General features: G+C 34.0%; 1 protein-coding gene across 2 annotated transcripts in view; it reads left to right on the top strand.

Annotated features, from left to right (window-relative positions):
* Nucleotides 1-22,940, top strand: part of LOC143223415 (17-beta-hydroxysteroid dehydrogenase 13-like) — an 86,185-nt gene that overhangs the window by 15,815 nt on the left and 47,430 nt on the right. The window contains exon 1 of one of the 2 annotated variants that reach the window (XM_076451362.1): nt 2,481-2,717. The exons of the other annotated variant lie outside the window; for it this stretch is intronic. Within the exon in view, the coding sequence (XP_076307477.1) occupies nt 2,697-2,717 (21 nt within the window). The 5' untranslated portion in view covers nt 2,481-2,696. Of the gene's footprint in view, nt 1-2,480; nt 2,718-22,940 lie in introns of those variants that run through there. 2 annotated transcript variants of the gene reach the window in all.

Raw genomic sequence — 22,940 nt, 5'->3', positions numbered from 1 at the left:
CATTACCATTTCTCATTGCTTAAATAGGTACATTACAAAATTTTTGGCGTACGATTTGAAAGTCGAGCCATTTTTCAGTACACGAATACTCGAGCTAGGGAAGCTGATATTGACCTTGCTATTAAAGTCACATTGTGTGTGAATTTAGACGAATTTATTAGGTTTGCTTGATTTATATAGAAATTATCCGCGACATTTAACACGGTTTTTTTTTGTTGTTTTTAACTCAGTAGTTTATTTAACTCATAATAAACACAGCAATATAGGATATTAACTTTACTGAGAAATTACCTGTTGTGGTAAAGTTTAAGTTTTCGGTATTAGTGCAAGGAGATTCGATTCCACTTTTTAGAGACTAATATATTTTGTAGGTGTGTTTGTTAAATTTCGCACAAAGTTACACGATGTCTCTAATTTAAAAGCGATAGAAGCTAGTCAACACCATCGACCGCCAATTATTTATCAACGAATAGTGGGATTAACTGTTGTGTTATAACATCCTGAAGACGTTTGATAACGGGATTCTAATTAAGCTTATATATTTAAATTATACTACGTTTAAAATTGACTAACTTCTCGTTGATGCATTAATAAAAGCAACTTTATTTTTGCCTAACCCAAATATCATTAGTAGTGGTAATTTTGAAACTTTAATACTCAAATTTTTTAGCGTTTGGAATGATTCAAAATTACACAAATACTTCAACCTTTCTATTAGTGACAACAGTCTTTACTTGATATGTGATGAAATTATTGGAATCAACTCTAAGGTCGACGTAGCTGCTTTCTTTATCTTCAGTATTAGCGATACTTACCAGTCATTTGTCTCGTAAACTTTTCGACAGCTGCTCAGATTTTTATTCTGTTGAGTCTAACCCCATTAGCAAAGCGGAAAAAGCACTGTTATCCACCCGTTCAGACCTGTTCGAGCTGTTTAGTAAGAAACGAAAGGTGTTGGTTCCTTTCAACTTTCGTGCAATGTTACTCAAGGGCTATCTGTGCTAGCCGTCCCTAATTTAGCAGTGTAAGACGAGAGGAAAGGCAGCTAGTCATCACCATCCACCGCCAACTCTTGGGCTACTCTTTTACCAACGAATAGTGGGATTGATTGTAACAATATAATGCCTCCACGGATGAAGAGCGGGTACGTTTGGTAGGAAGGGGTTTCGAACCTGCAACACTCATATTGCGAATCGAATGCCCTAACCACCTGGCTAAGCCAGGCTCGTAAAAAAAGGTAGACCTTTTTACAATTATTGTTATGTCATTACAATCTTTTTAATGTTATTGTTACTCTTGATTGATATATGGTTCAGACGTACCGTCTGCTATCCAAGACGGTGGACAACCTATTTGTCACGTCAATTGTAAGCCCTTCACAACTCGTGGGTTGCTTTAATCCTATAGTAAGATTTGAGCTATCCTCTATAACACAAAAATCTAAAATTGCGAAATGCGATTTATTTTGGCTATTTATTGTAAAATAATGGATTGACCACAATATTTAAAACATATCTAAACCATACACGGCCATAGAGTAAAACAAGATGTGCTTCAAATTGTTATCGGTTATTAATAGTAATTAACAAAACATAAACACAAAAATCCTTCTCTTAAACACCTATCTGTGCTATTTATTTATTAAATTTCTATTATTTTTAAATACTATCAGTAATTAAATTTATATTTTCAGTTTATATCTGTTTACTTTAAATAAAAACCTTTAATTTTAGTTCTCTTTAACTTGCCGTTAAACAACATAAGTTTCCAAAGCAACTCAGCAAAAAGATCGTTGATCAGAATCGTTCAAAATTCGTGACGCAAACGCAAACCTACGTGGCAGGGGTTTAGTTTAGAGAGAGATAAATCTGAAGAATTCTCTCCAACTGGGGTGATCAGGAACGTTGTGGTTCCTCTTCGTCCCCTTTCGTGAAAGATTATTGAAATTAGTACGGAGGTTGTTTTTATTTTATTTTGACTCTTTTTTTGGGTGAAGGAGTGAGGTTGGTCAAAATATTAAAGAGCGAGACAAAGGTAGCACCGGAGAAACCAGCCAGACCAGATCTCGAAAAGCAGATGTCAAAGTAAATATGAACATGAACATAAACGCGAAACGACCCGATTTAAAATTCGTGAAACTGGTGGAAAAACTTTTATAGTTCGCTGTTCATCAGTAAAAAAAAAACTAGTTTCTGAAATGTGTTTGTCTTCGTCTTTATTTTACCATTTTTTACATTAACTTACTTTGTTTTCTTACCGGCACATCATGTCTGGGTGGTTAAGACTTACAATGTACGAGCTCGAATCCCTATTCCACCAAACATCTGTGCGAATTTTAGCAGGGGGCGTTATATGTCACGTTTGATCCCTCTGTTCGTTAGTAGAGTTATCCAAGAATTGGAGGTGGATGGCAACGACTACCTGCCTTCATTCTAGTCTTAATTGCTTATTTAAAGTCGGCTAACTCAGATAGTCCTCGTGTATCTTTGTGCAAAATTCAAACCAGTCTTTTTGACGTCATTTATGTAAAAACAAAATTTAGTAATTAGCTAATTCCTTGTTGTTTTGCGATTATCTTCAGTACATTACCAAAATCTGGGTTCTTTTTACGTTAAGGGCTGTATTTTTACCACCTACGTTCTATATTTTCAAATCATCGGTGAGTACATGTTCCATGGAAAAAGAAACACAAGGCGATGATTTCCAATCATGATCAGGTAACAGAAAATTGTTTAACTCTTCGTTAATTATTTTATCTGAGAATCCATTGTAATAAAAGATCCTACTGCACTTGACCATCTTGCAAGAATATAAATGACAAATTTAAATTTTATAATAACGGTCTATATAGCGTTTATGAGCAATACTAAATATTACAGATTATCCTAGAACATAAGAATACTTCATACTGTACAAATACATTTAAATAAAGAAGATAGGCGTATAGAAAGAAGATGAGAGTTTTATTATTGAATGTCCTTTAATTTTTATTACGTGTAAAATTGGCTATCAAATAACATCTAGTGGAAAAAGAACTTGCATTTATATATCCATATATTTATATTCATGTACACTGCTGGCCAAAATCTTAAAGCTAATGAACACAAAGAAAAAATATGCATTTTGCGTTGCTAGACTCAACCACTTATTTGAGTAGAGCTTCGAATGATGAAAATAAGAAAAGGGAAAAAATAGAAAACTTTTTTATCATTTAATAGGGAAAACGTGAACACTATGAAATTAGCCTAAATACTAGCCGGTCAAAAGTATAAGACCATACCAAAAAACGAAGTCCTAAACAGGGTAGGAAATGCCCAACAAGAGGTTTCAGCAGTGAGTTGCACAGCCGTCATTGCAAATAACTTCAAACAGTCGCTTTAAGTATACGTGACAGCTGGGATCTAGGTTTGGATTGAAATACAAGATTTTCACGCCCATCGCTGCTGGTGATGGAAAATTACATTGCAAGCCCTCCATACGTACGAACGTAAATTACTGAAAACAACAAAATCAAATATAAAGTGATCAGTAGTGCGATAACCACAAAAACGATTATTCGAAACAGAACCATAGACTCGTGGTTTAAAAAACTTTGCATGGATTACGATATACTTTTGCGACCTAAATTTTTTGTCTAGCACGCTTCAGTCACGAAATGACGTATAACCCTAATATAAAATTAAGAACACATCGTGAGTTTCGATAGTAACGCCTTGTTGTTTTTTAATTTTTTGCTGGTTTTTTTATATAAAATTATACTGAGTTAGGTAATAAGTAATACCTACAGTAGACCACTACTGTAGCTTTAGATAAAATTAGCAGATATCTTTATTAATGAATTAGGTATCATAGCAACAACAAAGTAATCGCTGTTGGCTTGGTTTGTTTGGTTTAAGTTTCGTACAAAGCTACTCGAGGGCTATCTGTGCTAGCCGTCCCTAATTTAGCAGTGTAAGACTAGAGGGAAGGCAGCTAGTCATCACCACCCACCGCCAACTCTTGGGCTACTCTTTTACCAACGAATACCAACGATTGCCCGTCACATTATAACGCCCCCACGGCTGAAATGGCGGGCATGTTTGGTTTCACGGGGATTCGAACCTGGAATCCTAAAATTACGAGTTGAGTACCTTAAACCCTGGCCATGCCGGGCCTCCCTATTGGCAGGAAACTAAACGATTTTCCAAAAATCATTTTTGATAAATGAATGACCTTAAACGACGTATATATATATTACGTACTTTATTCTCATTTCATTTAAGTTTGTCTATGAGCTAATTATTAACTTGCCCGAATTGTGATTCCGGATATTCAAGATCTCGAACCCGTTGCCACAAGAAACGTTCTATGCATATTTCACTAATCGATCAAATAAGTATATTGTTTTCTCTAATCTATTAGTTCAAAATTAAGGACATATATGTGCAGATAGTTCTTGTTTAGCTGTGCCCGATCGTATTTTGAAATAGCCAAAACCACTCGATCTGTAAATACATTTTAAGATTTAGACTTAGATTACTTTATTTTTACACTTTGCTTAGAATAACTTTCTAGTATTAAGTTTATATATCCAACATCATTTAATTTATTTAAACAAGGTTTTATATTCAAATATGTAAAATGTCTCAATGAACTTGGTACAAATTAAAACCATGAATAAACTAATGACAGATAATTAGATTTAGGTGGAAATGTTGAAGATGGGAGCGCAAGGAACTGCTGAAAATAATGGTATACAGAAGTATTTGGGACGAGAATATACTAACATTTATGAGGTACAAATTGGTACACATTAAAACCATGAATAAACTGAGGACAATAATGGTATGGAAATGTTGAAGATGGGAGCCCAAGGAACTGCTGAAAATTATGGTATACAGAAGTATTTGGGACGAGAGTATGCTAACATTTATGAGGTTTTCTTAGGTTGAAATAACATTTTTCAACTTTTTCTGTTGATGAAATAGCAAATGTGTCTCTGTAACCGCATGTATTCTAGTTCACTTGCTTAAATGGAAGCTAAACACAGAGATGTATTATTGAACGATAACACTTATATAACACGTGTATTTGAGTGATAACACTGCTACTCACATACAAATCTCTTTACACAATTCTTGTGACATTTCGGATTTTTGTATAAGCTGATCACAAATTAATTATAGACATTTTAGCTTCAAAGTTGGATTTCATCTAGACAGTGATCATTTACCAATAACACGTGTCTTCGATCTTAAAGCTCATCATAATGAACCTATCAGAGAACCAAAGATTAATGCGTGTTTGTTTTTTTACAGCAAAGCCACATCGGGCTATCTGCTGAACCCACCGCTGGGAATCGAACCCTTGATTTTAGCGTTGTAAACCCCACGACATACCGCTGTACTAGCGGTTAGCCTAAAATTTAATTATAAAAAGGCATATAAAATTATTAAGAAGAACTAAGAATACAATATATGAATAGAAGAGACCCGTACATCAAAATTCAAATTAATACACTAAGTAACAAGTTCGAAACGAAACAAAAGGAGAGAAATGGGACACTTGCTTGCAATAAAAAAAATCAACATTCCCAAGTAATTGTTGGACACACCTGAACCGACTTACTATCAAACAAAACACGGCGAAACTTATTTGACCTTAAATTATAAAAATAGAACATGATGTACAAACATACGAAACGCAGAAGTTTTAAAAGAACAATTAAGAAAATCATTTAAAACTCATAATGAATCAGATACGGACACGTTCTATTTAACCGGTTACATGAATCAAAGCAAACACATCTACACATCAAATTTCCCAGCTGTTTCAATTAATCTCCGAAATTCAAATATGGGTAATAATAATTATGCAAGCATACAGTAATGAAAACAGAAGTAATTACATCTATAACACATATAAAAAACAACAACAAAGCTCCAGATGAAGATGATATGCAAACTATTCTCCTCATCAAGAATACCTAGAAATCGTTTGAACATCTAACAGCATTATTCAGTTCATCCATCAACTCTGGCTACATCCCAGACTCTTGGAAGCAACTAAATGTTCTAATGTTTCTAAAGCAGGTGAATGAACCAGGGAGTTACCGACCAATTAGCCTGACTAGCTGTATAGCAAATTTTATAAAGAATAATTAATAACAAACGTTCCTGGAGATTTCACAAACGATTCCTGAAGTTCAAAACGGTTTCAGCAAATCTCGACATACAATAGACAATTTAGTTAGATTAACTAAATATTTAACTAAACACAATAAATATTTGAACCGGTAGAATGCACCACTTTTGCCTGATTTCTCGATAGAGTGTTTGTGTTTTTCTTATAGCAAAGCCACATCGGGCTCTCTGCTGAGCCCACCAAGGGGAATCGAACCCCTCATTTTAGCGTTGTAAATCCAGAGACATATCGCTGTACTAGCGGGGGGCTCTCGATAGAAAGAAATCATTCAGCACTTTATGACTTAATGGTTTAAGATATAAATTGAAACAAATGGATTTACCGAGAGGTGTTATTCGCTGATTGCCCACCTTTTTGGTGACAGAAAATGTGAAGGGATTTTACTCCTAAGGCAAGTGTTCAGCAGGGAGGGTTAGTTAGCCCTATCCATTTTTTTTTATCATGTATGTAATGATATGCTATTAGAGGATCCTTATTTTAATCTAACTTACAATTCGCAGACGATGTAGCAATATAGAAAAACAACTCCTTCGAGTGCAACTACAAACTTACAACCATTTTAAAATTAAATTGTGTATTTTTGTCAAAAATGCAGAAAAAAATAAACTTTCCAAAGACCTAATGTAATCCTATTTTCAGAATTAATAAAAATTCATAGAAACCTTTTTGCAGTATACTTGGACGGAACTCTTTTACATGTCGTAATATCACAAAAACTTCTTGGAGTAATGTATGATTCAAAATTAATTTGGGAAGGCGCATTAATCAAATCCGAAATGAACTATGGCAACTAGTAAACTATATCAAAAGATTAACTGGTAAAAACACAAGAGCCATAGTGGAAAATTTCATTAAAACTGTAAACGATACATACAAATAGTAATATTATTATCCTGTTCTGCTTGGATTAATGTAATACCAAGATATATAAAGAAATTCGAAACAAATATACAATAAGGAAATTACTACGCAAAATACAGTATTTCTAGTATGCAGATCAACTGACCTAAATTTCATGCATAAATATACAAATATAAAACGAATCCATTGCTCATTCAGATATAGTGATAAAAGTCTATATAAAAACGACACACTAACCTAAATAGATCTTTATATAATAATTGATTATGATAGTCCTAATATCCATCTCCACTCAATTTAAAAATAATAATAAGTGCACCTGCACTAGATCACAAAATATCGCTTAAAATTAGGTATCACAAATGTAATTAAAAGGGATATTATATGTGAAATATAAATATTGTGACTATTTCAAGTGAAAGGTGGTATTTTACTACTGACTTGTTTGTAAAGAGAAGTTGTAATAGATTTATTGGTATATATTTATTTTAGTGCCTACGTTTGTTTCAGTATAGTTTTATTATGTATGTAACGTATATTGTTGGATGCATATTGCGCAAGTTCCGACTGTGTTGTAAAGTTGTACAAGATTCTTGAGAGTAAGAATCAATAATATTTTTTTTACGAAAACGCTGACATATTTTCGAACATTTCGCGTGATTGGTATATAAAACCGCCGTACCGAGAGACTTATTATTAGTAGCAGTCAGCTACAATCAGTGTGCTATAGGCCTCGGAAGCTATAATTGTTATTAACACCTATTAACTGTACCAGGAATGTTTATAGATTTCGAACATTATAAACCGTTCAACTTCAGTGAATTAACATTAGTATTTCTACAAGGGAAATAAATATTGTTACCAGTGAAACTTACGGGTGCTTCAAGCTTAGCCGATCATCAAAAGAAGTATACAAGGGTATCACAAAAAAATTAATTGGCTCTCAGTCAACGTCGTTAAAATATTCAGTTCCAGACCAGATATAAAAAACAGTATTGTTTATAAGTTTGTAAAACTCTTGTATACAAACCATCATTAGTAATAAGTATAAGTGATAACCATTATTATAAATTATGTTATTTTTGTTTGTAACTTAAAATATATTTGTATTAAGAACAAATGTCATACATTTGACATATATTAACATTTAGTTAACTTCTGAATTAAAATTAAAATTTCCGGCTATTTGAAATAGTAATACTAACTTGTGTAACGTAATAAATCGAAGATTTGTCCAAATAAATTATTATACGCAACAAAGTAGTGAAATAGCATTAGATACAATAAGCACACAGCCCTGAAGAGGGAAGTAAAATCAGTATTTCAACTAAGTCTTTTTTATATAATGTTCAAGCGGCGATTTCATGAATGTATTATAGCAATTTAATATACAAAAGTGGAGGTTGGTTTTGATTTTTTTTAATTTCACGCAAAGCTACACAAGGGCTATCTGCGTTAGCCATCCCTAATTTAGCAGTGTAAGACTAGAGGAAAGGCAGCTGGTCATCACCACCCAAAGCCAACTCTTGGGCTAATATTTCACCAACGAATACTGGGATTGATCGTCACATTTTAACGCTCCCACGGCTGAAAGGCGATTCGAACCCGCAACCCTCAGATTACGAGTCGAACGCATTAACCAAATGACAGCGCCAAGTCTCAAGTCTTATAATGCTTTTTTTTTCTTTTCACTTACAGCATTATATTCCTCACAGATATGTTTAACATTAAAGTTAAATTATAGGACCCTTACGTTATCTCTTGGATCCTTCGTTTGCTTTCTATCTTATATATATATATAATGTATATATGTATATAATTTTAATTAAGCCTATAATATAATTAACTTCTTTACTTTTTCTTTTTGTTTGATGGCCCGACATGAGCAGGTGGGTTAAGGCGTTCGACTCGTAATCTGAGGGTGAGAGTTCGAATCGCCCTTTCAGCAGTGGGAGCGTTATAATGTGATGATCAATCCCACTATTCGTTGGTAAAAGAGTAGCCCAAGAGTTGGCAGTGGGTGGTGATGACTAGCTGCCTTCCCTCTCGTCTTACACTGATAAATCAGGGACTGCTAGCGCAGATAGCCCTCCAGTAGCTTTGCGCGAAATTAAAAAACAACAACTTTTTTGTTTGTTCTTGGAAATCGACACGTTAAAAACGCTGGAACTCAAATAACAAATATTGTAGGAGCTGTTAATTTATTTTTCTTGCTTGCTTGTTTCGTGGAAATATTTATTACGAAAGGGTTTGAGAACGAAACCAAAGGAAAATAAAACAAAGTTTCTTGAAATCCGTCTTTCAATATTCAACGAACCTGAAACTTAAAAATAAAATAATAAACAGTATAACTTTAAACGTACTGTGTATATGTCAATAATATATCGCAAGCTTTTAGTATAAACGAAAACGTTATTCTATTTGTTTTTGGTTTTTGTATGTGTAATATAAAATATCATGGGTTTCAGAAATTTTGCATCGAAGAAAAATAATTGACAAGTGATTTTCAGGCTTAGAATAAATATATTTTTGTCCTGTTTAAAATTTTATTCGTCATTTGAAGCTTCTAACAAAAATAATAAATTTGTAAAGAAATACATAATAATAAATTTGTAATAAAATACATAATAATAAATTTGTAAAGAAATACATAATAATAAATTTGTAAAGAAATACATAATAATAAATTTGAAAGTATCAGCCCCTTCCTCCACAGTGCCTCAGCAATAGGTTTGAAGGCTTATTTTTAATTCTCTAAAAGAAAGGTTTCGATAAACGCGGTGGAAACAGCACAAATAACCCATTGTGTAGCTCTCTGTTTTAGAACAAGCAATCAAACCTACATACGAGGGCTGTTCAGAAAATACGCGGACTGACGTCATAAAACAAAATGTATTTTATTTAGAAGTTACAGGTCTGGGACCCCTTCAAAGTACTCTCCTCCCCAACGCACACACTTATCCCAACGGTGTTTCCACTTGTTGAAACAGTCCTGGCACGCTTTTTTGTAATGTCCTCCAGCTTCTTCGTCGCATTTGCCTTAATCTCGGGAATCGTCTCAAATCTTCTTCCTTTCAAGGGTCTTTTGAGTTTGGGGAACAAGAAAAAATCGCAAGGAGCAAGGTCAGGTGAGTAGGGGTGGTGGGGAAGAACAGTGATCGAGTGTTTGGCCAAAAACTCACGAGTTCTGAGGCACAAATTTCGCAGCAACGCGGTGCATCTTTAATTTTTCGGTCAAAATCTCGTAACAAGATCCAACTGATATCCCACACTCTTCAGTAAGCTCCCTGACAGCCAGACGTCGATTTGCCCGCACCAGGCTGTTGATTTTGTCGACGTGTGGGTCGTCAGTTGACGTGGAAGGACGTCCAGGACGCTCATCATCTTCAATGAACTGTCGACCATCCTTAAAACGTTCATACCACTTGAAACATGCTGTACGCTTCATAGCAACATCACCGTAAGCCATGTTAAGCATGGCAAAAGTTTCAGTCGCAGATTTTCCAAGTTTAACACAAAATTTCACAGCAAGTCGTTGCTTCTTCAGGTCATTCATTCTGAAATCCGCGAAACGAAAAAATCGCACTTCAGTTAAAACCGCGTAGCTAATACACAAATGAAGATATCTGCAATCGGGAAATGGCGTCGTAATCAGCTGATCTGTGCGAACCTAGCGACACCAAGCGGATTCCCCTGGAATTAACTGGAGCCGCGCAATTCAAACAGTCCGCGTATTTTTTTAACAGACCTCGTATCTTATTATAATGGAGCGTGCAGTGTATACGTCCAAAACTTAGATTTCGGAAACTACCGCACAGATTACCACCAATCCTAATTGGGTAATGTTTTTATAACTAGGTAGTACTTTTATAGCTGAGTAATAAATAAAACAATTTAAATTTCCAAAAAAATAAAGTGTTTCAGATTTAACCAATAAAAATTACAAAAAGAAGCACGTTTCAAATATAAAACAATGAAAAAATAGATTTAAAAATTATTTGTTTTTATTTAGTGAAGATCTCAAGAATGTTCTAACAGAAAAGTAAGACACTTTCATTGACAACTGCGTCTGTAAAGAAATACTTCAATAAAATCTACTCTGGACTGTAATGCTGTGACAATAGTTCATTTTAAAGCAAAGACTTCAGTAAAATTATTTTTATCGTGAAAGGTGAACATCATTGAATGTCAAGTACGAGTACTTTGTTGTGGAACTGTCAGACAATTCCAGAAAAGGTTGTAGGCCTAATGGCCTTCCGCAAGAACTACCAGTTTATAAAGGGCAGGTATTTCTGCTAGTATTATTAATTCTGCTTTCTGTATGATTATTTTGAATTCGCGCATCAGGTACCACTGATGCCTGAGACTGAGTGCTCATCACAGCCGACATGTTCGAAAATAATAACTTTTGTGGCTCCAGAAGTGTAATTTATCTCATATAAAAAGACAAGTAAACAGCTATATTCGAAGTCCGTTTTTTTTTTTTAACGCCTTTGGTTTAGATTCTTGAATCTAAACCATATTTGAAAAAGACGACAAACAGTTTCAGGGAGAAAAAAAATTGACCCGACAATTACAGATTTAGGCTTACATCTTTTTCGAGATCTATCATCGTTACAGGTTACAAACCGCGATTTTTAATCCGTAATGCATACTTACGGGTTACAAACTTTTTCTAAATCCCATGATGCTATTTAATAAAAAAAAAAGAGATAAATGGTTAAACATTTTTTGCATTGATTCTTTCATAATACAATAGAACTAAGTTCGGGTTCATCATGAACATTCTGAAATTCTATCGGTACTCTATAAGAAAGATAAAAGATAATAAAGAAACAAATCCCATCAAAGAGTCCGGTCATTAAACACAAATAAAAAACAAGATGAGCCAAAAGAAGAAGAAAAGACAAGCATTTGAAGCAGGTGTTTCATTATGAATTCTGCGCTCGTTTGAAGGTCGTCATAAAAACAATGAAATGATGAAAGAAAACAAAGAAACAAAGAAGCAACGGCTTGGAAAAGGTGCACTCATCAGGGAAATGCAGCCGAAACTGCAATTTTCAAAGGATCATAAAACTTTGAATATTTATGCATAAAAAAACAACAACTAAAACACTCTTGAAAATATTTTACGCTATTGTAGTTTAGTATTAAATGTCCTATTTCAGTGTTCAAATTATGCATTTAACATTGCGCAGAAATTAGCAGTATATAAGGAAATTTTGCCATTCCGAGTCGTGCATTAGGTGTTCGATGACAATAACAAAAGAAATACAAAACTAAACAATTGAAATATGTTGTAGGCATTATTTTACAAACCTAAGCAATTGAACACTGTAGACATTGTTCTGTGAACAAAGTACTAAATTCAGGGTAAATTATTACAGCATATAATATGAACTGAAAACAGGTAATTCACTTAAATCGAAGCAAAAGCTATAGGTTCATTACTGAGAATCTCGGCTTTCTATTGGTTATAAGAAATGAAATGTGATTCAATTTGTCAGTAAGCGGCAAACCAATAAATTCAGTGTTGAGTGGGCGTGGCTTTCTCATTTCATTAAATATTTGTAGAAAAAAATATATACAAAGTTACGCACATTTATAAAACTCTATAGAACAGTCTGTGTATATTTTTGACACATTAGTCTACATACTTCATGGAATTTAAACAACAATTAGTTAAAGGTCTGTTTATGTCTCAGCCAAACAATGATGTAGCGCCTTAAGTCCTGGTACATTTACTTATATTAAGTATTCAGGTGACACAAGGCATACAGCAGTGCAAACATGTTTCATGAGAAGCAACAGAGATAATTACAGCGAAAATTCTTTATTTCTTAAATGTTTCACCTCACGTCTTTATGAAGAGGCAGACGCCCTACTGAAGACAAACCTAGTCTTAATAGAACAAACAGCCAACACAACTCAACTGACACGTGATCGTGTTCTCAACAATAAAGGGTATACAACAATAAATGTTTGTCACAAATGTGATCACGGTTAAGAAACATTCATTTAAACGATGAGTCACATAAACACTCTCATTTGGTATGAAAAGATAAACTGTAAACGGAGTTGTAATCATAAATGTACACTATATAAAAGCGATAACATAGAAAGAAAACGTTAGCACGTGAACATACGTATACTGAAATATAATTTAATATGGCAACCCTGTTGACTGAAATTTTTCATATCTAATCAGCTGGAACTCCTTGTTGTTGATGAATCTTTGGTATTTAAATAGTAATAAGTTCATTGGATGCAGGTGATTAGTGATAATTAATGAGATACGAGAACCTCACCGTCACTTGAAGACGGAGGTAGTTAATGCACTATTTGTATCGGTGATTTAGTTTCATCAATATATGTTTCATTATAAACATAAAACACGTAGTGTAGATTACATCTTTCCGGGAGTACTAGCGATACTGTTTGTTTTTGTTTTGTTTTTCTGGCTATGATCGTGGGTTTTAAATGTTGAACGCATTAAATGCGATTTAAGCGAGCGTCCAATTCTTCTGACACGTGTGTGGACAAACCAGATTTTGACGTTAATATTAACTATCAAACACAAGAAAACATGATTCGAGACACAATTTTTCTTTTAGTGTGATAGCTGTTTCCAGAAACAAGAAAACATGCGTCACGCGTTAGACCTGGCTTCTACTTTGAAAAATATTTGCCTTGGACCAATCAGAAGAGTTACTGTTACCGTAAATTTGTCATACGAATTTGCAAGATAGCCAATTACACTGAGGCTCGGCATGGCCAGGTGGTTAAGTTACTCGGCTCGTAATCTGAGAGCCGCGGGTTCAAATCTCCGTCACACCAAACATACTCGATGTTTCGGCCGTGGGGGCGTTATAAAGTGACGGTTAATCCCACTATTCGTTGCTAAAAGATAGCCCAAGAGTTAGCAATGGGTGGTGATGACTAGCTGCCTTCCCTCTAGTCTTGCACTGCTAAATTAAGGACGGTTAGCGCAGATAGCCCTCGAGTAGCTTTGCACGAAATTTAAACCAATTAAACTGAAGATATAACAACACCGTATCTGAGCTTCCTTTTTCTTTTGCGAAGTTGTAATACAAGTATAAGTGTCGTATCGCTCGTTGTAATAAGATCACCAATTGTGTACAGTGTAGCAATAATGATACATACTACTGGAAAATGTCTCCAGATGGTGTTTCCTGACAATTTATGAAAAAAGAAAGAAATCAAAATATGTTTGAGATTCTTTTTTCTGTAGACACATTTCCTCGTGTATTCTGGGTATCAGAACCAGTAAAAGATATTTTGAATGCAAAATGTTATTCTTCAAAGCGTATTGACTCAACGGTGTAGTCAACAAAACTATTATAATTCTTACTAGGACTCCTACTTTAATGCATATATATTAACATAATAATAATCGTATGTTTAAAAACATAAGGCCTAATAAGCATTACGATAGTCCTATTGGTTACTTTAACAATAAATATAGTCAATATTTATTGGTCCAGTACGCAACCGAACTATTGACAAGGTGTCGTATCAAAGTATAACAGTCGTTGCCCTGTATGTAGATAGTCACTAAAGGTCAGGACTATTACATGTTGATACAACACCTTGTCGAAAGTTCAGTTATGTATTGGACCAATAGGTTATGGCCACAACGACTTGTTATAAACGCTTTGATGACCATGGCTGAAAATAAACCATTTGATAATCAAGAAGCCATGTGCTTCATCACCTCGCCATCCCAAAAGTAAAACATGGCATAAAACTAACCATTAATCACAAAGTGGGAGAAATATTATAGACGAATAAGCACAGACAATGAATAGGTAAACAGAATTGTTCTGAGTATGTGATGAAAGACATTGGAATAGCAAATATAAACAATCACATTTATACACACAGAATGTATTGCAATTACCACATCTACGTACGCAGACATGTTTATAGATACAGAACACATTATAATTACCAATACAACGATATGTATATATATATATATATACTTACATGGTATTTACACCATGGTAACACCGACAGCAATGGTTAAAATAAGTAAAATAAAAAAACCAACTTAACGCTCAAAAGGTCAGGTCATCAACAGCAAACAATGTTTTTAATTCTGGCGTGAACTGAAATTAGTTTACTTGGGCAGAACAGTCACTGGGTAAATTAACACGTGATATTCACCATAATAATCTGTTATTGAAATCATGTAAGCCAATGTGTCATTCACCACAGTAATCTCCTGCTGAAATAATGTGAACCAACGTGTCATTCACCACAGTAATCTCCTGCTGAAATAATGTGAACCAACGTGTCATTCACCACAGTAATATGCTATCGAAATCGTGTGAACCCACATCGGATTCACTACAATAATTTGCTACTGACATGTGTGAACCAACATGTGTTCATAACAATAATCTACAACTGGACTTATGTGAATCGACCATACACATTCATAGATCTTTTAGAATTTCTGCAATACAGACAGAGGCTATTATTGATAAGAAAAGCGATCCAGATGGACGTCAAATATAAGAATATTGTGGATAAGAAAAGCGATCCAGTTGGGCGTCAAATATAAGGATATTGTAGATAAGAAAAGTAATCCAGTTTGACAGCAAATACAAGTTGTAAGTGACCAGTCAGTGTGTCTCGTAGAATACAAGTTGCTCTTTATGTGAAAGGGGTTGAAACCAGTATTAAGGAGAGATGTTTATAAAGTGACCAGTTAACATGTGTCTCTAAAATTAATATTTTTATTCATATCGATTTAATTGAAATGAAAAACTCCTATGATCTGAACGATATACTTGTACTTAACATTGTTAAAAAGCTTACTGGATTTTCGTATATCTCTAACGTTAATAGACTGAAATTTGTAAGCTAATCACGGGGAACTAGTTTCTACTCTTTAGAGGTAACTTCAACACATATATAAAGACAGCAAATATCTGGATACAGTTTTCCTCAACATAATTTATTTATATAGAGCGATCATGTTTTCATATAGAACGATTATATTCTTACGCAGAACAGTAACATTTTATGTAAAAGAATTCATGTTTTTATGTGGAATGCCAACAAATAATAACTCAATGAATGAACTTAGTTTGATGTTTAATTAAAAATCTTTTTATACGCGCAGCACGAGTTATGTGACATTCTTAAAACTAAAAATTATTACTATCTGATAAATTAATAAATTTAAGGATAAAAGGGTCTCAACTTCCCTGTAATTTCTGGATATTCGTGATGTCTAAGTGATGATTTATTATTAGTTCGCCACTAGTCGTGTGCAAGCGAAATGAATTGGGCGACACTTGTTAAACAACATACAGTTATATCTGCAGGGGGCCCGGCATGGCCTAGCGTGTTAAGGCGTGCGACTCGTAATCTGAGGGTCGCGAGTTCGCATCCCCGTCGCGCCAAACATGCTCGTCCTTTCAGCCGTGGGGGCGTTATAATATGACGGTCAATCCCACTATTCGTTTGTAAAAGAGTAGCCCAAGAGTTGGCGGTGGGTGCCTTCCCTCTAGTCTTACACTGCTAAATTAGGGACGGCTAGCACAGATAGCCCTCGAGTAGCTTTGTGCGAAATTAAAAAAACAAACAAACATACATCTGCAGAACTAAGTGGTTCTTATAACATTAGTAAATAAACATGTCACTAACAAGATGTGTGCGAGTAAAAACAAAGATGGCGTCTATTCGCTTAGTGTATATAAATTGAAGAAACAAATCAAACTGTACTAGGTTAGACTTTTTTTTCCATGTACATGTTACAGTGTGTCACTCTACAGTTAACGTGATGACACAGTTTATGGTATATTCATAATAAGTGGATTATCAAGTATTACGTAAAAGTATTTCTAGCCATATGATATAAGGCATTTCTAGGGGAGAAGATATACGAAAATATACACGTCTGGTTGGATCTTAGTGAACCTCTTAGAAACAAACTGTTCAGACTGGGAATGAAGTTCGAACATCTAAATGCAACTTCTGCAGACAAGTATTCTTGTATCGCTCTGAAATAATTCACTGAAAAGAAAATGATAAGGTATTTAATGAAACTGTTAGGTGCTCACTACAAACAAGTCGTAGTGCAAACCGTTCAATGCTGGTTGAAATAATCAGTTGAAAAGATAAAATAAGAGGCTATCAGTGTACAAATAAACATGTTCTACAACGGTAAGTGAAGTGGACATTTCAAACAATAAATGATAAGATGCTCAATGTACGAACAAGCAACTCGTATAACGAAGAGTAGAGTGTATTTTGATCTAGACAAGATATTAATGAGATGAATATATAACTAATATAAGTTACATGTTGTGTAAGTGCTGGTAGCGCCAAGGTCAGTTAGGTGTGAAGCGGAAGAGTTATGTTTAAAAATGGCGCCCAAAGGGGTTATGATCATAACTGTCAACGGGAAAATTGAAAACATCAATTATAAAGCCGTTTTTTTGTCTTATTGATGGTGAAACAAGAAAGTTTAGTAAGTATAGGCCTAACTTACTGCTGTAGTTTTCCTCGTTCATAGTTTCAACTGACACACAAACACAGCTACATGTCTTTTTTATTTTTGTTTTCAGAAGAATTGAAAAATGGCAGGATGAGTTTTTTTAAATTAGGTTTTAATATCTGCATTGGAGAAAGTAAGGCTAAGTTTACAAAAAAATATTTCAAGTGATGAAACTTTGTATCAACTAAGGATTCTAGTTATATGTTTGAATGTTCCTTATGTTTCTAACATGAGTGATTTTAAAGGTCCTTGGGAATAAATATTGGGAAAAAACATTGCATGTTGGCTCATCACATTAAAGTACTTGTCTATATGTTTGCGCTTATATCAAATAACCATAAGCCAGATGTAAGCGCTTCATGGTGAGGAACAAAAGTAAAATGGAAAGAAATAACGTCTATCTTTCAACACTTTGAACTTTAGTCAACAATAAGTAAAAGAGAATGAAGTGACGTAAAATTTCAATGTTTCAAGTACTCAGAGTTCAATAAACTAAAAAAAACAACAACTAGATTTTCTCATTACCACTTCGTTGCCCAGTCATAGTGTGAAAATAGTAGAAATAATATCTGTCAATTTCCCTCTTACGAACTCTGAACTCAGTGTGTTGTCAAAATGAGGACTTCATTTTGTACTCACTTGCGACCAAACGGATGGATATTCTACAAAGGTTGACATAGAAGAATCGTACACTATCTTGCTGAAATCAACACTATTAAATTCAAGAATACCTCTAGAAGAACCGACTTTTCCAGATACTTTGCTCCATCCTTTGAGCTTCTGTAAGAACATGCCGTCAAATCTGCAAACAAAGGTGAAGCTCGTGTTTGACGAAAAGACCTGTACATTCAACAGACCAACACACAACCAAACGAGTCCACCTTTTACAAACCTTTCCATGAAAAATCGGTTTCTCACGTGAGAAAACTATCAAAGATATACAAGAAAAAGTATTCAGATCTAACCATCTTCCTCTCAGAAATGTTAAACGTTAACATCCTTAACTTGTTTTCTTCTACATGCTATCCAAAATTCATAATGCCTCTGCTTATAATTATTTCACCAAACTCATCTTTGCTTACTTTCAAACCCTCCCTACCTACGTTAAAAATAGCCTCTTCGACCTTAATCGTAAAAATCAGTCAGGCTTTGCTACAGCCGTTGATTACTATGGACATCTAGTTTCCATACATATACCTTACAACGACAGACTTACAGCATTTACAAGGAGCTTACCTACTTCCCCTGAAACTTATTAAAATAAAACTAATAAGCTCAGTACTGGCTTTGAATGCTTTTGATCTTTAAAAATAAACATAACAACAATTATAAATAAAAGAGTTGTCGGTTATATACAAAAATAAATTCAAATTACATTCGTCCACAAACTTTTCAGCTTTTTTGTTATCTGGTGTATTGGCGATAATCTACATATTTCTATTGGATACAAAAGATAACTTGAGCTTTTCATTCGCTTTACACTAACTTATCATCCATTACTTAAATTTACTTCTCAAATTTCAAGTCATATTTATCACTGCTGAGAGTTTCTTACCCACACTTACAGCTACCACGCTTTATAAATCTGCTGAGAGCCTTTCGTATCTACATTTTAATGTATTTTCATTATTCTGAAACTCAGCACGTTACTTTAAAAGGTCAATTCATATGTCTATGCTCATACATTGTTTACTTTAGTTGCAAAGCCAAATATACGACTAATTATTTCACATAACAGCTATCATGGATAAGGTTAAACAGCACAGCCTCAGTTTATTACTAAGTATTTGGCAAGTTTTTAATTTTACAATATTCTTGTAAACTATATTCTGTAACGAAAAACAGTAAACACGTTGGATTTAGTAAACGAGAAAGAATAATAACTTTATTTACAATCAATGGTTCTTTTAAATTTATGATTTTAACTTTTTATTAAGTTATAAATTATATTTATTTCTGAGGGATGTATTTGATGCTTTGTTGAACGATTTAAGAGTAAATTTAACAGTGTAAAAGAATTTCTATTTTGTCAACAAATACTTAATATACACGTTTGAATCTCAGTCACTGACATGACTTTAGTCTCTTATATTTTATTGCAGGCCTGGCAAGGCCTAGCGCGTAAGGGTTCGCGCCCACGTCGCGCCAAACATGCTCGCCCTCCCAGCCGTGGGGGCGTTATAATGTACGGTCAATCCCACTATTTGTTGGTAAAAGAGTAGCCCAACAATTGGCGGTGGGTGGTGATGACTAGTTGCCTTCCCTCTAGTCTTACACTGCCAAATTAGGGACGGCTAGCACAGATAGCCCTCGAGTAGCTTTGTGCTAAATTCCAAAACAAACAAACAAACAATACATTTTATTGCTAACTTGAAATAATATATTTTACTAAAAATGGTATTTTTGTATGTTACGGATTTTTGAAATTCCAGACCTTTCAATGCTATTGAACTTTTATTCTGCTAGTTTCAAGGTAGGATTGATTATTTGGCCACGTGACAACTTTTTCTGCACTTTGTGTTTCCTAACAATAGCAATTTATCAGTTATATTTGATTAACCTTCTTAGACGGTACTAGAGCACCTGCATAAGAAAGAATGTTGTGCTGATATAATAATAGACAGATTTGTTTGAAGATAAGCACAAAGCAACACAATAGGCTATCTGTTTTCTGTTCACCATGGGTATCGAAACCCGATTTATAGCAGTGTACGTCTGCAGACATACCGCTGTGTCTCTGGGAGGCTAATAATAAATAAGGAAACAGTAATGTGTAAGCATAAGACAAACGAATGTTTTGTCGAAATATGTAGTATGTTCCAACATCAATAAAAATCTTCCTTATGCTTATGAATCGTTGTTTGCCTACCTGTTACCAGTTAGCGTGTTAGGAATTTGAGCAACATAATCTTTGCAGACGTTGTGATTGACGCATAAAAAATTCATTTATAGGCTATACTCTAAAACCATAAAGTTTTATGAATATTACTTGTTTTTTACGTCGAGTGATTGTTCTGCAGAAAGTGGTAAGTTATTTCAGAAAATTTATATAATATTAAAGGGATTGGTTAAACAGTAAGCAATTCATTTATTATAGCTAGTTCTAGAAAAATGATTCACTGCCACGTTTATTAAAGATTCGTTAAAATTGGAAACATAAATAAAAATGGAACTACAGACATAGATTTCTGGCATAAAATTAGGATTTAAATCAAACATTATAACAAGTAAAACATGCGCTATAATTATGTTTTTATAAAGTGAAACAATAAGCCTGTATATTAAATTATTTTTATGTTACTTGGAGATGTTATCATGAAAAATTCATGTCTTTATAAAGTGAAACATTAAGCTTGAATTTTATATTATTTTTATGTTACTTAGAGGCGATATGACGATAAACTCATCGGTTTTAGGATGATAAATGTAAAAACTTGTGTTACAAAAATTAAATATAAGAGCGAAAAACTATATTACAGTACGTTAAATGTGTAGTAAATAATAGAAAATATAATCAGCTATAGATTATTTGTTTTTGAATTTCGCACAAAGCTACTCGAGGGCTATCTGTGCTAGCCTTCCCTGATTTAGCAGGGACTAGAGGGAAGGCAGCTCGTCATGACCACCCACCGCCAACTCTTGGGCTACTCTTTTACCAACGAATAGTGGGATTGAGCGTCACATATAACGCCCCCACGGCTGAAAGAGCGAGCATGTTTGGCGCGATGAGGATGCGAACCCGCGACCCTCAGATTACGAGTCGCACGCTTTAACCCGCCTGGCCATGCCAGGCCACAGCTATAGAACAATCATGTAACTGTCTTATTCAATGTTTATAAAAATCATGTAACTGTCTTATTCAATGTTTATAAAAACGAAAGATGAGGTATGTGAAATTATTTCAGGACAGAAAATTGTCAGAGTATTTAAAGTAAATTATTGGCCATATTGTTATATTTGCCTCATTCAAATAATGGATAAATTAAGATGGTATGTGTTATAAAAATTGGCATATGTGATATAATCCATTAAGATGGTATGTGTTATAAAAATTGGCATATGTGATATATTCCATTAAGATGCTATGTGTTATAAAAATTGACATATGTGATATAATCCATTAATATGTTGTGTGTTATAAAAATTGGCATATGCGATATAATCCATTAAGATGGTGTGTGTTATAAAAATTGGCATATGTGATATAATCCATTAAGAGGGTGTGTGTTATAAAAATTGGCATATGTGATATAATCCATTAAGATGGTGTGTTATAAAAATTGGCATATGTGATATAATCCATTAAGATGGTGTGTGTTATAAAAATTGACATATGTGATACACTATACTATAAAAATTGTTTCATTGAAATACTCGTTACTCGCCCCCTAGTAGTAAAGTGATTTTGCTGTAAACTTACTACGCTAGAAACCGGAAATCGTTAACCGTAGTGGGCGGAGTACATGTAGCCCATTGTATAGCTTTGCGCTTAACTACAAACAAACGAATAAAATCTTTTTAGGTCATATAAATAAATCTAACAGTAATGACATAATATCATGTTCTATAGATATAACCTTTCACCAGGTTCACTTGGCATCATCAAGTACATCAAAAATAATTACTAATGATGCCAGGTTAACCTCGTGAAACGTTGTAACCAGATACTCTATAATTACCTGATAACAAACACGTTTTAAGAGTAAATGTTATTTAAAACTATACTATTTATTTAATCTATCACCATCAATTTTTATTATCAATTATTATTTTATTGAATATTTAATAATTGTCATATAATGGAGTAAAAAGTTCAAACACTATATTCTGACTGTTGCCCACATTCCTGTAACTAAACTAACTACCTCAGCTGCTTATATGTGGTTGAATATGACATCCACAGCTGCTTATATGTGGTTGAATGTGGCAACTTCAGCTGCTTATATGTGCTTTGATATGACGATCTCAGCTGCTTATATGTGGGTAAATATAACAGCCTCAGCTGTATATATGTGGTTGATATAGGAAACCTTAGATGCTTATATGTGGTTGAATATGGAAACCTTTACTGTTTATATGTGGTTGAATATGGCAACCTATGCTGCTTATATCTGACTGAATATGGCAGCCTCAGCTGCTTATATATGTTTGAATATGACAACCTCAGCTGCTTATATGTAGTTGAATATGGCAACTTTAGCTGCTTATATGTGGTTGAATATGTCAACCTCAGCTGCTTATATGTAATTGAATGTGGCAACTTTAGCTGCTTATATGTGGTTGAATGTTATAATATCACTTGCTCATATGTGTTGAATGTGTCAACTTCAACTACCTATATGTTATTGAAAGATATAAATAT

The sequence above is a fragment of the Tachypleus tridentatus genome, chromosome 8 (genome assembly GCF_004210375.1).
Source record: "Tachypleus tridentatus isolate NWPU-2018 chromosome 8, ASM421037v1, whole genome shotgun sequence".
NCBI classification, from domain to species: Eukaryota; Metazoa; Arthropoda; class Merostomata; order Xiphosura; family Limulidae; genus Tachypleus; species Tachypleus tridentatus.
The sequence above is the reverse complement of the archived record's forward strand: the minus strand, read 5'-3'. Positions and strand labels throughout refer to the sequence as shown.